The sequence below is a fragment of the Chinchilla lanigera genome, unplaced genomic scaffold (genome assembly GCF_000276665.1).
Source record: "Chinchilla lanigera isolate Chin_1 unplaced genomic scaffold, ChiLan1.0 scaffold00211, whole genome shotgun sequence".
Classification (NCBI taxonomy): Eukaryota; Metazoa; Chordata; class Mammalia; order Rodentia; family Chinchillidae; genus Chinchilla; species Chinchilla lanigera.
The window spans coordinates 157,359-182,412 of record NW_004955612.1 but is presented as its reverse complement, the minus strand read 5'-3'; the positions used below and the strand labels follow the sequence as shown (position 1 = coordinate 182,412).

The 25,054-nt window shown below is 42.0% G+C and overlaps 1 protein-coding gene across 9 annotated transcripts in view; it reads right to left on the bottom strand.

The window, feature by feature from the left end:
- The window catches only part of Ttll5 (tubulin tyrosine ligase-like family member 5), a gene marked incomplete at its 3' end in the record, with an annotated part of 241,514 nt that overhangs the window by 168,843 nt on the left and 47,617 nt on the right, over nucleotides 1-25,054 (bottom strand). For all 9 annotated transcript variants that reach the window (XM_013510126.1, XM_005414950.2, XM_005414953.2 and 6 more), the window contains 5 exon segments: nucleotides 1,538-1,645; nucleotides 2,342-2,433; nucleotides 4,341-4,442; nucleotides 16,303-16,387; nucleotides 16,997-17,066. In XM_013510126.1, the coding sequence (XP_013365580.1) occupies nucleotides 1,538-1,645; nucleotides 2,342-2,433; nucleotides 4,341-4,442; nucleotides 16,303-16,387; nucleotides 16,997-17,066 (457 nt within the window).

Here is a 25,054-nt window from a genome sequence, read left to right as displayed (position 1 = left end):
AATGAGCCAGCATAGCAGGAGAGGAGACACGACAGGGTGCTGTGCGAGGCAAGGCTTCCTGGAGGAGGCCATGAGAGGCTGAGTCTTAGAAAAGAAGCAGATGTGCCAGGACAACAGAAGGGTCTTCAAGATGGCAACAGAAAGCGGGCACTGTCTGAGGAACACAGCATGGCCTGCTCAGAGGTAGAGTAGAGAACAGCTGGATTATCAGTTAAGAGGAGGACATGAAGTTCTAGAAAAGTCAGCTAGGGTCGGACATTTAGAGGCTTTGAAGGCCAAACGGGGTTGCAATTACATTATTTAAGCCTAGGGAGACATTTAAGGACTTCTGAAGACATGGATATCTAGAATCCATTTTAATGTGATATTATAACCACTTTTATTCCTGTGAAACTTTAGGTTCAGATTTATCTACATCTTCCCTTTAGAGTCTCACTAGTTCCCTTATTTTAGTGCCGCTTTAGCACAGACTATTAGGATAAGCCATTATAATGACTAATTATAAAAATAATAAGAAAATAATTGTTATTAGGTACAGCTTAAGGACCCACATTGCACCAAGCACTTTGCATGCACCATCTCATTTGATCTGCATGGTACTCTTAAGAAGCAGGCACCACTGCAGCTGCCACTTTACAGCTGAGAAAACAGATTAACTTGCTGAAAATCACCAAAGTAGCTAGCAAGGGGTGCAAATGGGTCTCACCTCAAGGCTGCCTGGTTCTTCAACCCAGGTTTCTTACCCCCTATGCAAGTCACACCCCTTACATCCTTACTGCATGTACTGCACCACACTATGCTTCAATCAATCTGTCAGTGACCTGAGAGTACATTGTACCAACCAGCCCAGCCTCTGCTGAAAGCATATATGACTTTATAGACATTCATACCGGTGATTACTACCAAGTTCCTGTGAGCATAAAAAACAAACACACACCCACAGTCTCGATACCACAGCCACAGTTAGCAGGGTCAGTAGGGAACAGCTTTCCTGACCCATTATCTGAGACCTGCTTAGTATTCCTCCTTGATGCAATCAGAAGATTGGGGCTGGAGTAGAAGGGGAAGAGACAGAAAAGAGGAGAAAGTGGAAGGGAAAAGAAAAGGAGGAGGAGACAGAGGAGGAAGAGGAAGAAGAAAAATAACCCACTGGAAAGAAGAGTAAAACAAAAAAAAGAATCATCAGAAAGTGGGAGAAAGCACATACTGGTACCAGCCAGGGCTTCTTGGAACAGTTCCTACTCTGGCTGCCAAAGAGCTCTGCAATATATTCGTTAGAGCTGGATTCCTTTTTTGCCTGCACTCAGAGAGACCCACACATAGTTCCAATCCTGCTTTCCACACCGAAAGCTAGTTACTCCTCATGGGACTTCCACCTAAGGACTCTTAGTGAAGTGCCTCATGTGCTATCTGAGCTGAGAAAGAAGCCAAAGTCCATCATATACTTCTCATTCTTGTGCATCACTAAGCCTCTCTACCGCAGAATCCTGTCCCAACCTCAGAGGATACTCCTCACAAAACATCCCAAGCTCCTTACCAAAGCAACTGCTGCGATGAGGAACAAAGGTTTTACACGCGGTAGCAATAGCGAGCTCAGCAGAGATTATAGTCTTAATGATGAGGTCTTCCACGTGGGCCATCAATGCTGCAAAAAAGAATTTCAAAGTGAAAGAGAAGGAAATACTCAAATGCATACATGGGTAGGACCAGGTCACGATACAATTATAAGCCTCTGTATTGCAGTCCTTGGAATGGGAGCTTTGGGGGCAGACACAGCCATAAATAGGTTGATACAGCTAGGAACACAGGCATGAGTGTATGCTCAGGCGGTCTCCTATGAGAGAAGACAGAATGGGAACAGAGTCACCACCCCACCTCCCTCCTCGCCATCACCTCTGCCACCCCCGACTGAGACACTGCTCCCAGTCTGCTCAGGGCTCAGCAGTAAGGGGCCATTCTGTCCAGAACTTCACTCTGTCCCTTCAACTCAGCAACAGGAATGAAAGAGATTAATTTAGAAAAATCTGAACTCAGGCTCCCTATAGAGACATATAAAAACTGGCTGCCTTTTATTTAGCAGTTCAACATTTGAGACAAATAAGTTCACTATGGATTAAAGCAAAAAGTTATGACTTCTAAACTAGAAACAAGAAAAGGGGTTTGGAGATTCATGGAAAGCCCCTTCCCCACTTTGTAAACTCCAGGAAAAAGTGACCCCAAGAGCAAATCACCCCACTGGGTGACTCAGCAACACTATCAGAGGTACAAAAATGACTCGTGGCAAGAGACGATGGTAAAGTGGTACGAAGAGGAATCAAGAAGGAAAGGGGCTGAAACTCACCAGTTGTATCTCTGCCTTCTTGTTTCAGGTACCTGAGCATAGCGCTCATGCTCCATTTGTTCCCATAATCCTCCACTTCTGGATCATCACAACTAAGAGTAATTAATGAATCAAGGTCATATATGTCAGTAGGCTGGGCTGCATAAACAAAGTTCTTTATAACAATCGTCTTTAAGTTTTCAGAAAACTGTTCGTTTTGCTAACTTGTACTCAGCCATTTTTTTCTTCTTCTGTTATGTATACCTCTGTACCAAGTACCAATTTCTTTTTTGTTTTGGTACCGGGAATCAAACTTATGACCTTGTGCTTGTCAGGCAGGCACTGTGCCACTGCTATATCCCCAGCCCTAATTTCTTAAATGAAAATTAAAATGCCCGTTACCCTACTGAAGATGTTAGGGGAGAAGAAGGTAAATTCTCCCTTACCCAATTATAAAAGAGTGAAGGAAACATGAAAAGAAATGTATACAACCATTTAAAAATGATTGTAAAAATGTATACAAATTTAAAAATGACTGCAATAAATGAGTAACACTGGGGACATACACCTTGCCCTTGAGGTAAATGTCACAAGTCTAGAAAAACTTGGGTGCCATTTTTAGACCACAGCTGACCAGGGATGAGCTGGTGAGCTAATCTAATGCAGCACTGTAATTCACTAACCGCACACAGAGCTGCCCTGGCTGAGACACATGCTGCCTGGTGATAGCCAAGAGTCATCAAGGAAGGCAGCACGCTCTAGAGTGAAGTCAGGGAGGAAGTGTTCTGCTGCTGTAACAGTAAGTGGGGCAGATGCCCATGAATGCTAACAAGTCCTGCAGTCTGCAACCTTGCTTTTGCAGCTGCCCTCTTGATCCCTGGCATCATTCCACCCTCTATACCAGCCATATCTCCACTCCCCTTCCCCATTGAAGGACGAGACATCTTTAGCCAACATATAACAGCAGTCACGGGCCACTCAATGAAACCTACGTAGCTTCAGCAGCTACCCAGCCCTCCTACACACCTTCCCTTCTTTCTCTCTTTGGACATGCTAGGCACCTATTTTTAGTCTGAGTAGAAAGTGACTGCTTGGGTTTCTTTCCTATTTTTCCACTTTCTGGCAAAATTATCAGGATGAAAGAAAACAGAGCAAAGGGAATATTTCCACACAGCTGGGTTGGTACTCCCTTTCACTGAATTCTTTCCTGAGATGGTTTTATTTTTCTCTTTAATTTTTTTCTAGATCAAACAAAATCTAGAAAATATATAGACGCACATAAAACAAAAATCACCTACCCACAATCCCACCCTTTCTAGTTAAGCACAGTTAATATTTCAGTGTATATCCTTCTCCCTTTTTTCTCCTTCCTCAACAAAAATAGCTTTAGACCTCTATTCAATGAGGAAATTCAGTTGCATATACTGTCTCATAACGTACTTTTACCACCTCTAACAATACAGTAGAAAACATTCTTGCCTTTGAGCCTGTACATACATCCTTTATTTCTTAATATTAAGTTCCTAGAAATGGAACTTCTGTGTCAAGGAGTACATATATTTTAAGCTTTTGATATGTTTTCCAAGTGCAGAAGTAACCTCATTTCTTGACTTCTAAAAAATTCCTCCAGGCATGGTGGTGCATGCCTGTAATCCCAGCACTTGGAAGGCTGAGGCAGGAGGACTGCTATGAGTTCAAGACCAGCTTGGGCTATATAGTGAGACCTTGTCTCCAAAAACTAAACCAAAACAAAAAAGCTCCTTATGTCTATTAAATTCCCACTTTCTAATGAAGTGAGGGAAGACAATGAGGAAGATAAAATGATGAAGGCATATTTTGGTGCAGAAAGGAAGTGCTATGGAGAAGCAGCAACGAGTATGTCTTAAAACTGCATTACATGACCCTGCCACAAGTGTTCCAGGGTCAGAAACCCAATGTTATGCTCCAGTGAAATGTGTTAACTTTCCACGTCTACGACCCAAGTCTGATTTCTCTGACTGAGCTCAGACACAGCCAGTACCTGACATAGTCTCCACTCTTCTTATTCACGCTGTAGTTTGTCAGGTGCATGAACTGGTTCCGAATATTCTTGGCTCCTTGATCATATCGCACAGTTGCAAACCTGATAGAAAGACAGAAAGACAGAGTTGCAAACCTGATAGAAAGACTCTGCCAAGATCAGAGTTTCAAGAAAACAGAAACTAGCTGGGTGTGGTGGTGCAGGCCTGTAATCCCAGCACTCAAGAGGCTGAGGAAGGAGGATCTCCATAAGTTTGAGGCCAGCCTCAGCTACATAGTGAGTTCAAGGCCAGTCTGAACTACATAGTCAGACCCTGTCTTAAAAAACCAAAAAAAAGAAAAAAAAAAAAAAAACGATCAAGAAAGAAAACAGAACTTAGAATTAAGGATCAGTGAAATAATACTGTCAGTAATAATAATCATAATAATGAAGAGTGACATCATTACTTGATACTGAATGCATATTAAGTGTGAAAAAGCCTATATGCTGTGTTTTGTATATAACACCACATATAAATTCAGTCCTTAGAGAAACCCTATGAAGTATGTCACATTATATCTAATATTTTTATTTTTCTGTCTTTTTGTCTTTTTGAGACAGAGTCTTGCTATGCAGGTCAAGCTGGCTTTGAGCTCACTTTGTAGCCCAGGCTGGTCTCGAACTCACAGTGATCCTTCTGCCTTAGCCTTCCGAGTGCTGGGATTACAGGCATGCACCACAATGCCTGGCTTTTTTTTTTTTATTGTTTATTTTTTTTGTTTTGAGACAGGGTCTTCCTCTGCAGTTCAGGCTAGGCTTGAGTTCACTTTGTAGCCCAGGCTGGTCTCAAACTCACAGCGATCCTCCTGCCTCAGCCTCTCAAAAGCTGAGATTATAGGCATCTGCTACCATGCCAGCCTATAGCTAATTTTTAAAATAGATACACAAACTCAATGTGACCCAGAAAGACTACGTACCTTGCACCACCAGATCATGCAGACTCTAAAACCCCTGATCTTAACCACTATGAGATGCTGCTTCTCTGACACAGAACTCAACATCAATAGGTAGGATGAAAAATTGCAAGTATGGTTACTCACAACCTGGGAAACTGTGTCAGACATTAGGGATAACTGGGCATTAGCTGGTCAAGAAACACTGAATGTGGAGCTGTTGCTGTTTTCACTGTTCCTAATTGATGAAATTTCTGAGTAAGGTTTTTTCCCAATTATTTCCTTGGGATATATTCCCAGAGGGGGCATTATTAAAGAACACAAAGACCTTTCAGGTTTTCATTATCTAGTGACAAAATGGTTTCCTAAAATGCCCATTTACATGGCCACCAGCAAGGGGAAGTGTGCCCAGCTTGCCAGTACTGGGTATTATCATTAGGTGAGATGTTTGCTTGTTTGATAACCAAGGCATTATGTTTTAGTTCGCATTCCTGGATTTCTAGCTCAGCTGAGTATCTCTTCACTTTCAGTGGTTGTATTTCCTCTTTTGTGGATGGTCAATGTCCTTTTCTCTATCTACTAAGGTCTGATAAATCTGTATAAGCTCATTATATATGAAAGATACCTGGAAAAAAAAAAAAACACTGAGTGTCACAGAGAGCCTGGTACTACAACATTCTACGGTGAAAATTTAGAAAAACCAAAGAACAGTATGACAGTACAGACTTAGAACTCATATCCGCAGAAAGAATAGAACTAATCCATAATATCTGACAAAGAACAAGAATGGCCACATTAACAGCAGACAGAGCAGAGCAGCATAAATTATGGGCATAGCACAAGAGACTAATTCCCGAATTTGGAATGAAGGCAAAAAAACAGAGGGATTAAACATGGAGCCCAGTGAAAACAGGACAGCAATCTGATATCCCGGACTTTTGTCTAAAGAAGACTGAAGCATAAAATATATGTGCCTCTGAGGGAAGTAAGCAGGGAAAGAGAAACTTTCCAGTGATGTTCGATATAAACAAAAGGCCACTCAAAGCAATCAGGTGTGGTAAATATCAAGCCCTGTTTACATATCACCCTTCCCTAACGTGGTTTTCCCAAGCTGTAGATCCAAGTGTGTGAAAAAAACCTGGAAGGCCACAGTTTTATTTTCACATGATTTACAAATTATTTACATATGCTTATCCAGACTATGAAGTCAGCATGAATTCTCACCACATTAAAGGTCAGCATTTAAAAATTTTCCTCTTCTCCACTTTTTCTCAGCCACCCACTATCTCCACTCCCTAATTCCCTCTACCAGAAGTACACAAGAGCCACAAGAATAGTAATGGAAAAAAAGAAAAAGAGCTAAACCCAAAACACTAAAACAAACAGGAGGCCAGGAAAAGGGTGTGGACAAAAGGAAAATCTTGCTGAGCATACTAAGGCTGAGGGACAAAAGTCTGACAAGCATTGTGTCTGAGCTTGAGAAGGACCTCAGATTTTCGACAGATTTCCAGGAATCATCACTGAACTCTTGGTCATGTCACTCATTGGCTAAGCTTTGCCTTTATATCCCAATCTTCTTCCCACAGTGATTCTCTAAGCAAATGGAAGACAGTCACTCTGAGTTCCTGGGAGACATAAGGCTGGCCCCCTCGGCCAGATCCTACCTCACAGTGACACACCTCCTGCCGTCCTCGCCCCTGAAAGGATGATGATGGGAAGAGACAGGGGAAGGTCAGCTTCAGGAAAAGAGGCTTCTCATCTCTGCTGTGAGCACCTGATGTAAGCTGGTCAACATAAAAAGCCTGCCAAGCCCCTATGGTTGGGCAGATTTGATATCCAACACATTTATCATTCCTACGTTCCTTTTCTCAAGGGCAAAACACTTGTACAAAGTCACTCTACTTCATCATCCCTTCACTGGGTTATTATACTCTGACCTTAAGCAAGGATGAGGTTACTAAGGACAAAAAGTGGGCTTCTGCAGAGCCTAAGAAGCAGTAAGCAGTAAGAAATAGGGAGGAATAAAAAACACTTTAAATTAATGGAAAAGTTCTCCTGGGGCAAAAGGACTGCACTCTACTTTACTTAGCCCAATGGACTATGCAAAAGACCACAGAAGAGAAAGGGAGGAATATGTGCTCATTTTTCTTCCTAACCCAGGTAAATCATTCAGCACCCATGAGAACCCTTATTAAACAGCTGATATTTATTCTCTGATCACCATTCTCTCTACTGCTAGGGCTCACACTAGTCTCAGATCTGGTCTACTAGTCAAGTTCTTGTTATCTAATTAACCTATAACAAACATTTTTTGTTGTTGTGTTCCTTTTTTTTTGCTTTTTAAAATTTGAATTACTTGACCAACATTTCTTCTTGCAGCCCAGTGGCAGCCCAGCCCCATGAAGCTGAGGAAGACGAAGGGAGCCCTGAGGCATTGCTACAGGTTGCCTAAGCAGGGATCTAAGTCCACACAAGGGGGTGCATCTGAGCAGGGTGGTGGCCCAGCAAGTCAGGAGATTGGCTACTCAAGGGAACTGAATGAATGAATGAATGAATGAATAAATAAATAAACTGAAGATAATGGAAGACAGATTTCTCACTATTGCAGCAGAGAGTTTAACATATGGAAAGGAAAAACGCTAGAATGTAGTTTTGAACTAGAACTGGAAGTACTAATGTGGACTACTTTTCAACTAGAGACAAGCATAGAAATAAACACAGATGTAAATGTCAATGTATGCATATGTTTCCTAGGTTACCCAGAGCAACGAGCTACCCAACATCCAAACCTTGCTTACTAAATACTACTTTTCATGACAAAGCAACCAGTGCTCCCTGGATATATGACTGCAGAGCCAGGTAAGAGAAAAGAATAAGATGAGCCTGAAATACCTTGTGCTCAAAAAATGATGGGGATATGTCAGAAAGACACAAAAGCCAGGCATAGTGGCACACACCTATAATCCCTGCACTCAGGAGGCCGAGGCAGGAGGATTGCCACACGTTTGAGACCAACCTGGGTTACAATAGTGAGTTCAAGGTTCAAAGCTAGCCTGAATACATAGTGAGACTCTGTCTCACACCCCGCTCCCAAAGCCAGTATAACAGCCTCCTTTTGGCTAACTCTGGAACAACTGGAGCATCAAAATAAATCATAACAAAGAACCCATTAAATAAAATAGAGATCCTTGAGTCTTTAGTAGTACAATAAATGAAAAAATGAGAATCTTCCTTGAAGTAAAATGGCAAAAACAAACAAATAAATAAAAGAAATGGTAGAATGAGAAAATCTTCATTTGCCAAACATTATTCGCAATAATTAATTCAGGCAAAAAAATCCACACATATTAAAGTTATTGGGTGAAAATGGGATAAAAAATAATATTTTAAGAATATTTTAATGAATGCATGTATCTTCTCGTAAAATACAAAAGGAAAGACAAAATGACTTTACAGAGATGTCTTACAGAAATCACCTTAATCAAGGGCTCCTATGCCACTAAGTAGTTCCCACGGGCCACCAGATACAATGCAGTGAGAACTACTATCATTTCTGTGGTATTCTGGCCCCAAATAAACCTAGATTTAATCGTGAGAAAATACAGAAAGCCCAAATTGAGGGTGAAATCTAAAAAATGACTGGCCTGTAATCTTTAAAAGTGCTGAGGTTGTGAAAGTAACCAAAGGGCTGAGGAACCGCTCCAGGCTGAAGGAGACTAAAGGGACTGGCAACTAACCCTACCATGAGCTCCTTGACGGGGTCCTTTGGGTATAAAGAACATTATTCAGAACACTGGAAGAATTTAAATGGGGTTTGTAGACAGAGGGTAGAAGGTAGTTCTTTACACTATTTTTGTAGCTTTTCTACAAGTTCAACAGTAAGTCTGAAAAACTTGGTAAGTTTCACAGTAAAAATCTAGATATCCAGCCTCCCTTTAAAAACCATTAGATCTGGCAATTCCAGTATGTGTGGGCTGCTGGCACCACAGTGATACCAAGTGCCACTGAGTGAGTCAGATGCTCCCCTACACCAGGGTTTCCACTTGGCCAACTTTTCTCGGTGAATGTCCTTGTGAGCACTTAGGTTTGTAACCTTTAAACCCGAGCTTCAGGCATAGGTTCAACACAAATGGTTTGTTGTTCTTGTTGTTCTGGGGATTGTACTACTGAGTTACATGCCCTACCCTTTTTATTTTTTATTTTGAGACAGGGTCTCACTAAGTTGCCCAGGTTGGGCTCAAACTTAGAAATCCTACTGCCCTCAGCCTCTCAAGTAGCTGGGATTACAGCCACTGAGCCTAGCTTCAACACAGCTTATTAGCAACAACCAAAAGATAACTCTCTACTAGGTACCTGTTGTAGTTGGGGTTTGTAATGGAAACAATTTAACACAGGACACATAATTTATAGGATTATTTTATAGTAGTCACCCAGAGTCAAGTACAAAAGGGTGCAGGAGATCTCCATACACTAAAGACCAAAGAATCCAGCTGAGGGCCTGGATCCCATGGCAATGTCCTACATGAGTCCAGCTGGAGACCTAGAGCTCATGGCAATGCCCCCATGAGTCCAACCAGAGGCCTAGAGCCCACGACAATGTCCCCTGCAAGTCTATTTCATGGATCTGTGCTGGGAAGGCCCAAAGGTCAGCAGTGGAACCTAGAAAGTCTGTGCAAGGGGGATGGAGGATCTGTGCCAGTAGGCTGAGGAAACTGTCCTGGAGCTAGGGAACAACACTCAAAGTAAGGAACAGAACTCCCCTGAAAAGTACCAAAGCCATCCTCAGTGACAAGGTCTGAGCTCCCCTGACAATGAGAACAGCCGAGTTAATATCAGGAAAGCCAGCTTCTCCAGGAGACTGAACAGTGCAACATCTTCTCCTCCAGAGTCAGGAAGCAATGCTCAAAGTTAGGACTAGAGCTCCCCCAAAGTGAACTGTAGCCACTCTCAGCGACAAGGTCCCACGCTCCTCCGATGATAACTGCCAAATTCATATTAGGAAAGCCAGCGTAACAAGCTCTTCCAGGAGAACCAACAGCCCCTCTTCTTCCTCTCTAGTTCTCCTTTTTATTTTGTTGGCAACAATCCTCAGGTGGGCCCCCCGACACCCAGCACCATGCTGATTCAGTTCAGCTGGATGTTACAGGTCTACCACCAGCTGTTGATCCACCACAAGTCTGCAAGTACTTACCCTAACACAGACTGAAATTCACATCATGAATCTAGTCTTGAACCTCTCTCTGAATGAGGTCAAATTTAGGAAAGCTCTCACAATAGAATTTCACAGCCTTGACCTTTAAGCCAAGAACAGAATATGTGTGTGTGTGTGTGTGTGTGTCTGTCTGTCTTACTTGCCTAAATCTAAAACCCTAGATACTATTTCACAGTCCACTGATGAATACAGATTTATATGCCTTTTTTTCCCTCTGAAAACAAATGTAAATTGTCTTTATTCTGACCAGCTTCTTGAATTAAATGCTTTTTTCTTACTGGGAATCAAAACAATGGTAATAATCTGTCTAAAACTCAAGTTGTGTGTGTGTGTGTGTGTGTGTGTGTGTGTAGAAAGGATTTCAGTGTTGGGCATATATAGATGGTCTCAGCTTCTGATCATTATATTCACAATTCTTCCACTTTATGATGTGAAAGTGATACACATCCAAGCGAAACAACAATACTTCAAATTTTGAGTTTTGACCTTTCAGGGATACGCACTATGAAATCTCTCAGGACACTGGGAATGCAGCAGTTCATGTGACCCAAGGGTAACAACTGATCCTTGCTAATAAACCCTGCTGTGAAGCTAAAGTGTTCAGTAGCTTAGGTGTACTGGTTGCATTTGTAACTTACAGGTGTACTAGGACAGAACACCATTGTAAGTTAAGGAGTATGTGGAACAGGTACTTAGAAGCATTAAATGAACACACCTGAGGTGCATGTTCCAAAATCTTTACCAATAGAGAAACAGATTAGGAAAGTAAGAGGTTAATGAGATCTTGTACTCTTTTTTTTCTTATGCAAAGCTATTCCGTTCTTCTAAGAATTGGACACTATATATTCTTGTGGTTAGTCTTAAAGTTTAGATGTAGGACAGTTAAGCCCCCTCGTTGGTGGTTTTCTTTTCTATATTCCCTATAAATGTACGAAGATGAGGTCAACCCTGAGGAGTCTGAGCTGTGGTGCGTGAGTGAGTCATCTTTTAGCAGGTGTAGGCAGGCTGAGCCACAGAGGCCTGGACCCTGAAGAGACTCCACCTCGGGCAGCCTTGCCGGGAGCCACTGGGTTTCATGCTGGCCTGACCCAGAAAAATCTTATGGAAGAGAACAAGAGGCCCAAGTGCTCTCTGATCTGCTGTCAACCAGCTGCAGCCCGGAGACTGCCAAAATGCGGCAGTGACTCGGCAGCACCCTGTGGAGCGTCTGGGAGGGGATTACCAGCCTGATCCTCTGTCTTCAGAGCCAGAAATGACTCAAACTTCACAAACAGCCAGGGCCTGCCAGGGAGGGTGACAATGAGCGCTGAGGAGGGTTTCTCCCCCTTTTTGGTGTCTCTTCCCCCCACTTGCTGCTGTGGCAGATTCTGGACAGTGTGCAGCCTGTGAGGTAATCGGAATTCCTTGGCAACCAGCAAGTACCTGAATTCTTTCAAAACCACAGGAATCCGGCAGAGAAAAGGTAAATATCCCTGCGGAGCCAGTGTTAATTAGCAAGGAAGACTACTGAAGAAGGAACTGGGGGTGAGGAAGAAGGGAAAGGCATTACAAAAGCTTGGGGTCTTTTCAGAATTCCCACTGAATCATGCCGTAGAAAAAAGTCAACCCATCTGGGCCTTCCTGAGTTCCCCACATCCCCCACCTCCACTGCATGGGTGGGACACCCTCAGTTCCCCAGATGGGCACTTTCCTGTCCCAAAGCATTAGTGCTCTCTATCTCTGAGTCTCCCACAATGCATGTGGGTTTTAACTCAATTTTATTTTTATTTTTAAAACTTTTTATTTTTCCTATTTCAGTGCAAATTTGACTATTAGCTTTGTCTCTACCAAAAGGGTTTTGTCAAATAATTTAAACCCTGTATTGGATCCACTTACAGCTGTAAAATCCAGGACAAACTCTTTTTGGATTCCACTTCTGACAGGAAAAAGAATCTCCACCATTTTGGTGAGAAGAGAACCCCTCTCTGGAAACTGAGTGTCCCCTGCTGGTGCTAAACAGCAATGTGCTTCTATTATTGACAGTTAGATAAAAATATTATAAGCAGTCAGACAGGGGTAGGCCCTGGACGGAGTCAGTGCAGAAGATGAGAACACATCACAGCCTTGGCTGAAGGTGCATCCCAAAAGCCAGCCCTCAAAGTAAAGATGGAATGACCAGGCCTACATGCTTCCCCAAGAGATAAGCAGTAACTTGAAGGTTATACTATAATTGGTATCACCTGGTCCAATAACTTCTAGATTGACATCAGTCACCCAGGTGAGTGACCATCTGGATCCATCCCTTCCTAAAAAGGTCTTTTGTTCTTTCCATGTACACTGCTACGTGACCTGCTTCCCCACTGAATCAGTATTACCTAAGTGGGTATACTGGTAATCTTACTGGTTGATCATAGTTTTTGACCCACGTTGTATCTACTGCATGATTTTGTACCTACTTCATGATTTTGCTCTATAAAACTTCTGAAAAGTGGGCTTGTTGGCAACCCGCTTTTGGGTCCCCTCCTATCTCTCAGGAGCTCTCTCTCCCAAATATTTCCTTCTCTTAATCTCCACTGTTCCTTAGAATTCATTCTTAGATTTTGGGGAACACAAACTTAATGTATCTGATATCTAGCAGGTCGGGAGTTACATTTATTTCCCCTACATCACTTGGAAGCTCTGACTCAGGGTGACCTCTGCAGTACTACCCTGAAACACAAGACAGAGGACCCAAATATCAGGAAGGCGACTGCATCTGGACAACACCTCAACATTTTACCCACATATAAGAGAGTCTTCCTACTTCCCATATGACTAAAGTAAAAACTGGAAACACTAATCTATAAAGAAATTAGGTTTTTTTTCTTTAGTGGGTTTAAGAAAGTAAAAAATTTACACAAAGTAACTTATTTCACAAAACTGTCTCATGAACTTTCTGTCATCTAGCAGTAACGTGAGGCCCCAAATAGAAATGATAATGATGTAGGAACCTTCCTTTCTAAAGAAAGAAACTAATTATTTTTGCCTCCGGTTCTCCCTCTTTAGGGAAGATTATGGTTTTCCTTGTTAAGCCCCAAAGTAAAATGACTTAGTGATCTCATCTCACAGTGATTATCTTCAGTTATGTCTACGTAAAGCACACATGACCTAAGACTACTAGAAGCTGCGGAGTTGAGGAGCTGTAGACTATTGTGGGACGTAATGACACAGTGGAGCACGCGCTGAGGCTTGAAAGGCAGGTGTGTGCTGAGACACACAGTGAGCGAGGACAAGGGACTCGGGTGCATCCGAATGACTGCAGACAACAGTGCACCCTGCAGGACGCTGGCGAACAGCTTGTCCCACTGCCATGTGCCATCTTTTGGGGAAGCTTTACTGTCACCTACACTTTCAGGTAAACCTAGCCAAAGCCCTGAAAAACCCATGTTTTTTGGGTTCAGTGCGGTATGAATATTTAAAAAGTTCTTTTTGAGTTATTCTGCCACAAGAATCCACTGGTTAAATATTGTATTTTAGCTCCTGCTGGAAGCAAGAGAAGAGTTCCTCCCTTTAGAGGGTACAAGCAGTAGTCAAAGCACTGACAAATCTATAGTAAAACTCTAATAAATGTTAGTATTGCTCTCATTTTGTGCTGTAAACCATACAAGTCTTTAAACTGCCAAATTTTATTCATGAGGGAATAACATATGCTTGGAATACTGTGCAAAGCATACTGGTATGATATCCTTAAGAGACAGTATGCATGAATCACCTTGACATCTTTGTTCTATAGCAGAAGTACAGTTTATGGAAAGAGATAATCAACTGCCAAGCAGGACGAAGGAGGCAAGCTAGGGTGAGGGTGAGTGGAAGAAGAGAAATGGAGACGCTCATGATAGCAAAGAGGAAAAGCTCAGAAGTCTCCAATTGCAAAACTGCCATCTCCGGCACTTACATCCTTGAGCAGAGCTTAGGAGTATATTTTACCTTCTTTTTGTTCCAGACAAAATAGGCAATATGCTTTTCTACTTAGTCTTATCTAGCTCTGCTTCCAAATATGTGAGCTCATTTGTCTAAAAACACGATAGAAAACTTTCCTGTGAAGACTTGATTAGGGCTAACAGGTGCTTCATGCTCAGATGCCTGGTCCCAGCCTTCGTAAAGCAAAATGTTTTCTTCTTCCCCCTTCTCCATTTTCAACAGACAGAGCCCAGAACCATGGAGCCTCAGTAGCCTTCACTGTTCCCAGGGCCCAAACTCAGAAATCTTAGGAATCGTACAGGCCTTATAAATGCTGTCATCGCCACCTAGAGGTGAAGGGAAGACATGGCTCAACCAGCTAGAAGCTTTGGTTTGTCTGCTCTCACTCTGGATTCTGGTCACAGGACATATCAAAGGAAACAAGGATATAAAACAATTAAAATATTACTCAAGTCAGACACGGTGGCACACATCTGTCATCCTAAGAGTCTGGAAGGCTGGCACAGAAAGATCACAAGTTTAAGCCTAGCCTGGGCAACTTAGCAATACCTTGTCTCAAAATAAAAATTAAAATGGCCTGGGATGTAGTTCTAATCTCCAGTACTGAAAAAATACCAAAAAGTAACAGTAATCAGAATATAATAACATGTATTAAAGCCCTTATACATAAATGAAGATATTAAAATTAAGTTCTGTGCAGGCAGAGATTGTATCTACTTTCTTCATCAGCTGTACACATCATAGGTAATGCTTTATCCATGGTATTTCCTATCTTCAAAGCACATTTTCCAATAAATAAATATGCACAGACCACACTTTTTAGTTTGGCATGACTGCTGACAGATGTAACACACAGACCACTGCACACAAGAACTTCAGAGCAAATAGGAAGGAAAGAAGGGAGGGAGGGAAGAAGGAACGAGGGTAGCTCTGTGGTGAAAAGAAAACCAACCACAGCAAAGTTGTACACCTATTTTAAAGAATTTAAAGGTTTTACAGAAACACTATCATCTGTAAAATTCTATGAGTATGGGAAACAAAACTTCAGAGTATTATAACTTGAAGCTGGGCGTGGTGGCGCACGCCTGTAATCCCAGCACTTGGGAGGCTGAGGCAGGATCATTGCAAGTTCAAGACCAGCCTGGGCTACAAAGTGAGCTCAAGGCCAGCCTGAACTGCATAGTGAGACCCTGACTCAAAAAAGACAAAAAAAAAAAAAAAAAGATTATTATAACTTGAACTTAATTTTGCAAAATGTAGTATCTTAAAACCTACAAATCACCTCAAGAAGAAAACCATGTATACATGACCACTACAAAAGTATATAACTTGCACAGTAGGGGGAAATTAATGCCCTAAATATAAGAGAGCATGAACAGTTTAGTGAGTGAGTTCCACTCACTCAGCTTGCTCCACTCAGCCTCAGCTGCGTGGTCTCAGAAGGCACTGACATGAATCTTCCTCACCTCTTTAAGTCTCAGATTCTTCAACTACAAAAATGCATCAACTATAAGAGTGCTGTGAGGAGTAAATAAATGCCTGGTTTGTGACAGGTAAATAAATGTGGTGTTCAACTTTTCTGTCTAGATCTATTCTGAACAACTATGGCAAATTATCTTACTACCCTAAGTCTTCCTAACACTGCATGAAAATAATCAGTGACCTAGATCACTGCCGGGCAAGGTGGCACTGGCACATACTTTGTGTGGGTGTGAGAGTGAACCTACTGAGCATGAAGACTGCCTTCTGTCATTGGAAGCCCGCCTGGGTATACTCCATTTTCCTGAAAGAAGCAGCCTGATCTTAGAACACTCTTTCACAGATCCACTCTAATATACCGCCCCTAGTGAGGTTTGCATTCAAAAACATAGTGCCTTACCTAGCCAATCCTTCTTCGTAGAGATAGATGACAAGAGGATCATAGGAAGTCACGAGTACATAGAGGCGCACATCAAACTTGAAATCTGAAAAAAAAAGTTTGGAGGGTTCACAGGAAAAACTGAGTTCTTTCGACAATGATCAGGAAAATGTAAACTATGAAAGAAAGAACATTCCTCTTCATAAGAAGCACACACTACCTACACACCTTTTTTTTGCAGATAAATAATAAAAACTATATTATTATATTATATGTGCATATATATACTATTTTCATATAGCATTGATGGCTATATAGCCTATAAAGCATTTCACAAGGTGGGGGCGGTCTTGGGAACTGAACCAAAGGCCTTTGCACTGCATCTCTAGCCCTTTTTATTTTTTGAGACAGAGTCTTGCTAATTTGTTAAGTTGCCCAGGCTGGGTTTGAACTCTTGATCCTCCTGCCTCAGCTTCCCAGAGTGCTAGGATTATAGATGTGTGCTACCATGCCCAGTAGCACTTTCTCTTACATTATCTTATTTCATCTTCAAAATAATCCCCAGTGGTAGGTAATGAACTAGCCTGCCTCATCTCTGAAGCCAGGGATATCAAGAATTTCATACTAGCTTTAAAAACACTAGAGAAGACCATGAAGAGGTTAAAAAGTTTAGCAGGATCTAGCCAGTATAGTCAAGAGTCTAATCACAACTCACCATCTATTAGCAGGGGGTTGTTAATGTAACGGGAGACCAGGATGTTCTCTTCCAGGGAAATCTGGTTTGGCTATTGAGTAAACAAAAAGAATAAAAGGGTAGAAATGCAAAGGGATTCTAATTTATAATAAAAGAACAAAGTTCTTAACCTTTTAAGAAATAATGTGGAAAGTTAAAACTCTAGGAAAAGTTTTCCTCTGGGTACCCAAATATTCAATTGGGCACATAACAGCCCACTTCTATAAACACTATGGATATTCAATTACAATGGGAGAAAATGAATTTACACAGCATCTCACATAATAAATACAGCCTAAAGAGCTATAAAGATTTATAAACACGAAATTAAATAATTATATGTCAAGAAAACAAGAGCTACTGAAAAATATAAAAATTTGCTCCTTCCAAAAGGTGAAATACAATGAAAATTTTACAAACACTACCACTGTTCATAAATGCAGGTTTTCATTGAATTAGAGAATGTGCAACTCCCTAATGGGTCCCAGAATTTTCTCTGTGAAGTGGAATGGGTATTTGGTTGATTCACTTAAGAGCACTTGCTAAGCAACTGTGTACAAAAACTGAATTAGATCATTTAAAAGTTTCTTCAATAAAGAAAAGTCGTTTATACACTAAATAGTGGGTGCTACTGGACACCGTACAACACATTGGGGGATATAGTGACGGAGAAATCAGATAAAATCTCAGTCCTTGCAGAACGTGAGATTTAGCAGTCCTATCTCCCAACAGTTTAATAGTTAGAAATAAGAACAGCAGTGTGTATAATCTGGAAGAATACAGAGCAATGATTCTGAGAATGTAAGATGTCAGGTTGCCAAGTAGGCCAGTAAGGTGGGACCACTGGGAAAGCTTGCCCAGGAAGGAGTGAGTGCTCCAAGCTACCAGGCACGTGGTAGGGAAGAAAGGAGGCCATGGATGGCCCACAAAACCCCATACAAAGGAGGATAGGCTGATTCATGGGCCTGTAGCTAAAGCCTGAACTGGGAAATAATCAAAGGGGGTGTTAGACAACTAGGAAGAGGGACCCCACTGGCAAAGGGATCTAAACATCTGTCAAAGGAGTTTCAATTCAACATGGTGGGAAGCAGGAAGTTATGGATTCTAGATTAAGACAGAGAATCAGCTGCAAGCATGCACAAGAGTTCAAAAGGGAAATGGCAATGAATAATTGTGATAATAGTTACAGAAGCAGCTCAGAAATAATTGTTAACATTTGGACAAACAAAATTTAGTAAGTATACTGAGCATTTACTATGTGTGATTTGATTTAATACTGACCCAACCCCATGAGGCAGGTGTATCACTAATGAAAAAAGAATCAGAGTGGTTAGGGACCTGTTCAAAGTCACACAGCTAATAGATAAAGCAGTACTGGGCCCTGGGAATATGTGTCAGATCTTTAACTTCTCAGCACTATTTGTAATCCTCCCCAGTGTTATCCCCCAAATTCCAAAGTTTTTCTTTGTAATATGGTGTTTCCCATCCCAAATGCTAGTTACTCATAAAATAAGGATAATTTTATTACCCATAACATTACTCACAACCACCACAAGCGACTCTGGAGTCAAGACAGTGAGACTCCCCTCTCCTTTCCCACTGCTGCTATCCTAGAGTGAAAGGCAGCTTGCACACTGCCATCTCTATGTATCATCTGAACACAATGCCACAAGTACTGATTCACCCCAAGGACACAGCTGTCATGCCATTCCCTGACTTCTCTGCATTTCTTGATTAGCTTCTCACCAGTACTATCTCCAACTTGGCCAGGTTAGTGAATGAGATTCAGTGCAATCACTGTACAAAGCAGTAAACTGTAGGCTGTGTTACAAACCTAGAACTAGCCCATCACAGCTATCTCCGAGTGAGTAACCCTAAATGCTGTTGCAGATAAGTGATTGCCCAACTCCCATCTTTTCCACAGAACATATGGCTTCACTCCATGACACATCTAATGCTGCCCATTTCCCTTTTCCCACCCTTACTGTACTCATCTATCCATTGAGTGACGTGTAACACAAGCCCTTCCATGACTTAGGTAGCCTTAACATCTGTTCCACTGTCTTTACCTTGCCTTTCTACCTGCATCAGGAATTAAATTGTAAGCTCACAAAATTAAAGGGTAACTGGGTATGTTTTCTTTGTTTAGTGTTGTACACAGAACAACTAATGAAAGCTTTTTCACACCCTGATTCCTATTTCCTTTTCATCAATGCTCAGTGAACTCATTTTAAATTATTTCAATTTCAAGCTCAAGCTCCTTTCATAGGGGAGGAGCTAAAGCAGCAATCTGAACAGTGGGGAAGTTGGAAACACATTCTTTTCCCTAACTGGACCTTAATATTAAAGTTCATGGTATCTGGCAAGTTCTTGTAGGGTAGGATGGTATAGTGGTTAACAGGATATATTCTGCAGTCAGCTACACCTGAGTTACCACCCTGACTCTACCTTGACAATAACCACCTAACAGCTTTCTTATAAACATTAAATAAAATTATATTTGGAAGACACAGTGGCACAGACATGTTAAGTGCTCAAGAGATAGCAGTTATTATTATTGCTTCAAACTCAAGAGTATCTGTGTGGTTCTAACTACTGAACTCCACAACTCAGCAGCGTTCATCACTGCATTCCACGTCCCACTCTACTTGGGAGCGGTACACTGACGTACAATGAAGAGGTGTAAGCCTTAGGAGAATTTCTTAAAAGGTTTTAAGGAGTGACAGCACCTGCCACAAGCAGGCACTTCCTGAGTATCTGCTGAACAAGGAGAAAAACAAAGAATGTAAGATAAACACACACGGACACAAGGGAGTACAGAATATTGTATTCACACATGAGTGACAAGAGTGGCCCAACTCTCTTGGATACCCCAAAATCTCAGGGAATACTTAATACTACGTTTGCCCTGGGAAATGTGTGAGACAAGTTAGCTGAGCTGGACTACCAGAAGCAAATTCATGCTTTAATCAGAAAACACCAGGTCCTTCCCTTCCATGATATGAATACACTAAATTGGGAAAACAGGGCTTTTAGTCACAGTTTCTGAAGGAGCCGGAGCAAACACAACTTTGAGCCTTTATAGGGCATTTCTAGAGTTAAAGAACACATTGTTAAGAGGCCTTGTCAGCAAACCAATAAAGATGTGTCCTTTCTACCCATAGGAGTCCACACTGCTCTCTGCAGTATTACATAAATGTAATGCTTTTTCTAGCCGATATCAATTCAATCTTTTCCCCTTTATTTTGTTCTCCTTATGGTAAGAGTTGCTATTTGCGGATATTTTCCAAAAAGCTATGACTACTACAGGGCAGTTTTAATAAGAGGCCCTCTCCTGCCAGTGGGAAGACGAGGAAAGATGTTTTCGTTTGGCACACACACTTAAGCCCACCCGCTGCCAGGTCCCCCCACGCACACACACAGTGGTTCCACACACAGACCCTCCGGCCGAGCACTTGCTCCCGCCCCTGCACATCTGAAAGGAAAGCAGGCAGCGGCCCTGGAAAGTGTTACTTCATCCAGCTGGCTGATGGGTCACATATTCCACGGGACAGGGTCCAGGTATGGAAAAGAAGGATGGTCAGGCCTCTGTGTGAGGAGAAAGAGGAACATTAACCACACAGGTCTACGTAAAAGGTGATAAAATTCCAGTTTGCAGGCGTGGGGGTGGAATAGGTTCCCCTTTGTCCACATGTTGCCAGCTCCCCTTGTGCCTGCTGGCATCTTCCCAAGCTTCTGTCTGGCACCTTCACTGAATACCTAAAATAATCAGATTCAGTCCAAAGCCTCACTGAAGGGGAGGGGAAAGGCAAAAAGTCCTGCCAAGTACTTTGATCTATGCAGGGGGTCTCAAGGGATTCAGCCAAGGGTGAGGTGGGAGGGAGAGAGAGAGACTCTCACTGCCAAATGTGCATTCTCCACAGACGTGTCATTCCCTTTATGATCCTCAGCACTAGGCAAGAGTCAGGGCATGGGGTTCTCAGTCTCACCAAGACAAGTTTAAGTTTTCTATTCTTCTGAGGTTGGCTTTAAGAGAACAAATCACCAGAGCAAAAGAGCATTCCAAAAGGAAAAAAGTTCCAGATGAGCTAGGAATTGATCCTATTCTTTCTGACTCATGTCTAAGAAAATAAAAAGCAACCTTATGCCACAGATGACTTTCAATAGCAATTCCACTTGGCAGCTAAAACCCAAACCCAAACTAGAGCTGTCTAAGAGAGTCAAACAGCATTGGAGCTCTTGGCACAGGACTGAAGGAACAGCTGCTGGATGGGAGTCTTATGCCAAGGTCAGAGAGACAAGGACAGAGACAGCCAAGGCACGTGACCAGGGTTTATGTCACCTGAGACCCAGGGAAAAGGCCTCCAAAGAGACCCAGGCCAGGGAATAGGACTTGTAGCTGGGGCCGGGTGAGGTACTACTTGCTCTGTTCAAACCAGACCCTCTATTTATCTGGCAAGAAAGGTCTGGTCATCATTGTTTACTGTACAGTTCTGAGTCCAGGCCGCATATGAGGATTTTCCAAAGTGAAAGATTCCCCAGAAAGTTTGTTTCTGCACACATAGGAAATAGCTTAATGTGCAAAGATAAGTGCAGAATTTAAGATGGAGTACTGGCCACACACACAATGTATCTATCCCCACTTACACTTTCCTTGGAAGGATAGAAAGGGTATTTTCAGAAGAATGAAATAATAAGGCTAGAAAAAAAGTAAAAGGAGCCAAACAGACAAAAGTTTAAACAAATCCTAAAGGTAGAAAGCAGACAGGATCAGGTTGGAAAAACAGTAGAGGAAATCCTAGCCCAAGATATCAGAGGAGAGTGATCTTCATAAGGAGGCCCTGCAAAGTTCCAGGCAAAGGGCTCAGGAACAGGAATCATATCATTAAGTTCATATAGCCCAGGGGACGATGAGGCTACAGACTTCCTCTGACACCCAGAGCACAGCTTCTACAGGTGCGGAGACCTCCTAGAGGCCACTCTTTGTTTCCCACAGACCCAGAAAGGAAAACAAAGGAATGGGCATTGTTATGGCTTGTGTCTAGATGTTCCCCCAAAGCTACATGCAGTCACAGGTGAGGCTTTTCAGAGGTGCTGGACCTAGGGTCTGTGATGCCAAGATTAAGGGTATGAGTGCTACCCACCCTAAGGCTGGGTAGCCTAGATAAAATATACAGGACAGAAAGGCTTATCACTTGTTGCTTGCTGCTTTTGCTGTCTTCTGCCTGCCATGAACTGTTTCTCCTCTGTGATGCCCCTCTGCATACCACCGCGCCTTGCAGCCAGCCAACTATGAAATGAAACCTCTACAAACTGAGCCAAAGAAACCTTTCCTCATTTAACTTTGGGTATCAGATATTTTGTCTCAGCAATGAGAGAAAAAGTAATCAAGACACCCACTTTGCCTAAGAAAGAAATCACCAAAACCCCTACAATCATAATGAGGCCTACCCCATGTTGGCAAGTGGAAGGAGTATGCTCTTTGCCCACATTTTTAACCATACAACATCTAAGGTGAAGCCCAGCAATCAACATGCTTGGCTCTTACAAAACATCAGGCTCCCATCCAGGGATATGCAATTAGGGAGATCAGGTCAATGATACACAATCATAGGGACATCAGGCCAGCCACCAGTTTCAGTCTACTCTTTTGTTCATAAATATGGCCCAAAGCTTTCAGATCATGAAAGTTGAGAAAATCCAATAGCAGGAAGAAAGACAATTCCACAGAAATTCAGCAACACAACAGAACTTTGACAATACAACAGTACTTTATTTGGTAGCTTCAGAAAAAACAGGTAAAACAGCATTCATTAAGCAACAACAGGCCATGATGCCCCACCCTCAAAGCCTCATCTGCTCGTAGGTGGAGCTTCTCAGAGGTGGCTGGATCTAGGGCAGTGGCGATGAACCTATGGCACGAGTGCCACAGGTGGATGTTTGTTATCACTGAAAGCTCTAAAAGGTTCGCCATCACTGATCTAGGGTATGCGATACTGGGATTAAGAGTATATGACAACTAAATTGGTTCAGCATAGTTTTGGGTATGGGATAGAAGACCCTTCCTGGGTGTGGCAGCAGCAACCATTAGGCTTACAGCCTGAATGGAATATAAAGGCACAGAAAAGAAGGCAGGCTCACTGCTTGTTGCTTTCTCCCTGCCATGCCACGGACTGTTTCTCCTCAGCTATGCTTCTCTGCTTTGCTGCCCTGCCTTGGGGCCAGCTGACTATGGACTGAAACCCCTATAAACTGTGAGCCAAAATAAATCTTTCCTCCTTTAGCTTATGGGTGTCATGTATTTTGAGCCAGTAACAAGAAAGTAACTAAGTTCACTGTTTAAAAGTAAAAAGGAAAAAAGAAAATCATAAAATAAGTTTCTGAAAAATAAAAATAAGATAACCAATACAAAAATGAGTGAATGAATAACAAGATGAGTAACACTCAAAGTAGTGATCCAAAGATAAAAATTGGGAAGAGATAGAGAATTACAAATGAGAAAAGTTCATAGGAAGGAAAGACCCAGAAGGCCTCAAAAAGGAATTCCAAAAGTGGAGATAGAGATGAGAGGATAATTTTCTCCAAACTAAATGAAAGACACTTCTTTTCAGACAGAAATGCCTACCAAGTGTCCAGTAGAAAAATAAAATAAAATTTAAAAAACCCTACACTTAACTACTGGTTTGATTTCACAGCCCCAATGCTATATAAAGACTGTTCCTATTGACCTTAAATTATTTTACCCACCTTATAAAGGAGAAAAACTGATTTGTGGTTATTTGAAAAGAATTATAAATATTTTAACACTTTAAAAGTAAAATAAAGGGCTGGGGATTTAGCTCAGCGGCAAAAAGCGCCTGCCTGGCAAGTGCAAGGTCGTGAATTTGGTTCCTGGTACCGGAGAAAAACCAAAAAAAAAAAAAAAAAGTAAAATAAAAACTTAGAATGTGGACAGGCAGATGGGAGGTGATGTGATTACAATAAACGTCAAACTGGACATTAACTATATGTCATATAAAGTTGAGAAAAAAGAAATCAGCTATATGAAGTCACTATTGTGTCAAGTCTAGAGAGTGAGACTCAAGCTGGGATTTTATTTTATTTACTCTGCATATGTATTAAATTTTAAAAGAACATTAATGAAAATTTTGCAGACTCAAGGTACTGATGGCTTTTGAAGAGAGAAGAACAGGGTGAGCAAGAAGAACCGGAGGGAGCGGAGAAGGCAGGGAAAAGGAGCAGCACAGGATGCCAGACCAAATGTGGTTAACTAGTTGGACAACTCTCAAAGCAGGAACCTGGGCTTGCACTCAGCTACAGGGACATAGTACCAGTTGATAATCTGTGCTGAGAGCCACCATGACGCAAAAGGCTGCCCTCCCCCCAATTTTTTTTTTTTTTTTTTTTTTTTGTCTTTTTTAAGACAGGGTCTCACTACGCAGTTCAGGCTGGCCTTGAGCTCACTTTGTAGTCCAGGCTGGTCTTGAACTTGCAATGATCCTCTTGCCTCAGCCTCCAGAGTGCTGGGATTACAGGCGTGCGCCACCATGCCTGGTTTCTCCCCCAAATCTGATCCGTGGCTCTTTTTTTTTTTGCAGGTACTGAGGATTAAATCCAGGGCCTTTGCACAGCATATATCCTCAGTCTTTTTTATTTTTTAAGACAGAGTCTCACTAAATCACTAAGTTGCTCTTCATGGGCTTGAACTTGCAGTTCTCCTGATTCAGCCTCCCAGAGTGCTGGGATTAAAAGCAGGGGTTATCCATTGACAAAAAAGGGTTAAACTGCTTCATAACAAACTCTCCCTTGAAAACAAGCCTGACCAGCACATACTGAGCAGTCACAGACAATATAGTAACACTGAAAACCACACAAGATAAAAACAAACCTTTGATGTAAGCTCCATCATTCCTCCCAATGAATTCAAACCATCTTTTCTAAAAGTTAATGTGCACAGATAGTCTTAAAGCTAAAATGCTTTCTGTGAGGCCAGAGGAAATGGTCTTGTCAATGATAATTCTAAACATCCAATTCAAGACA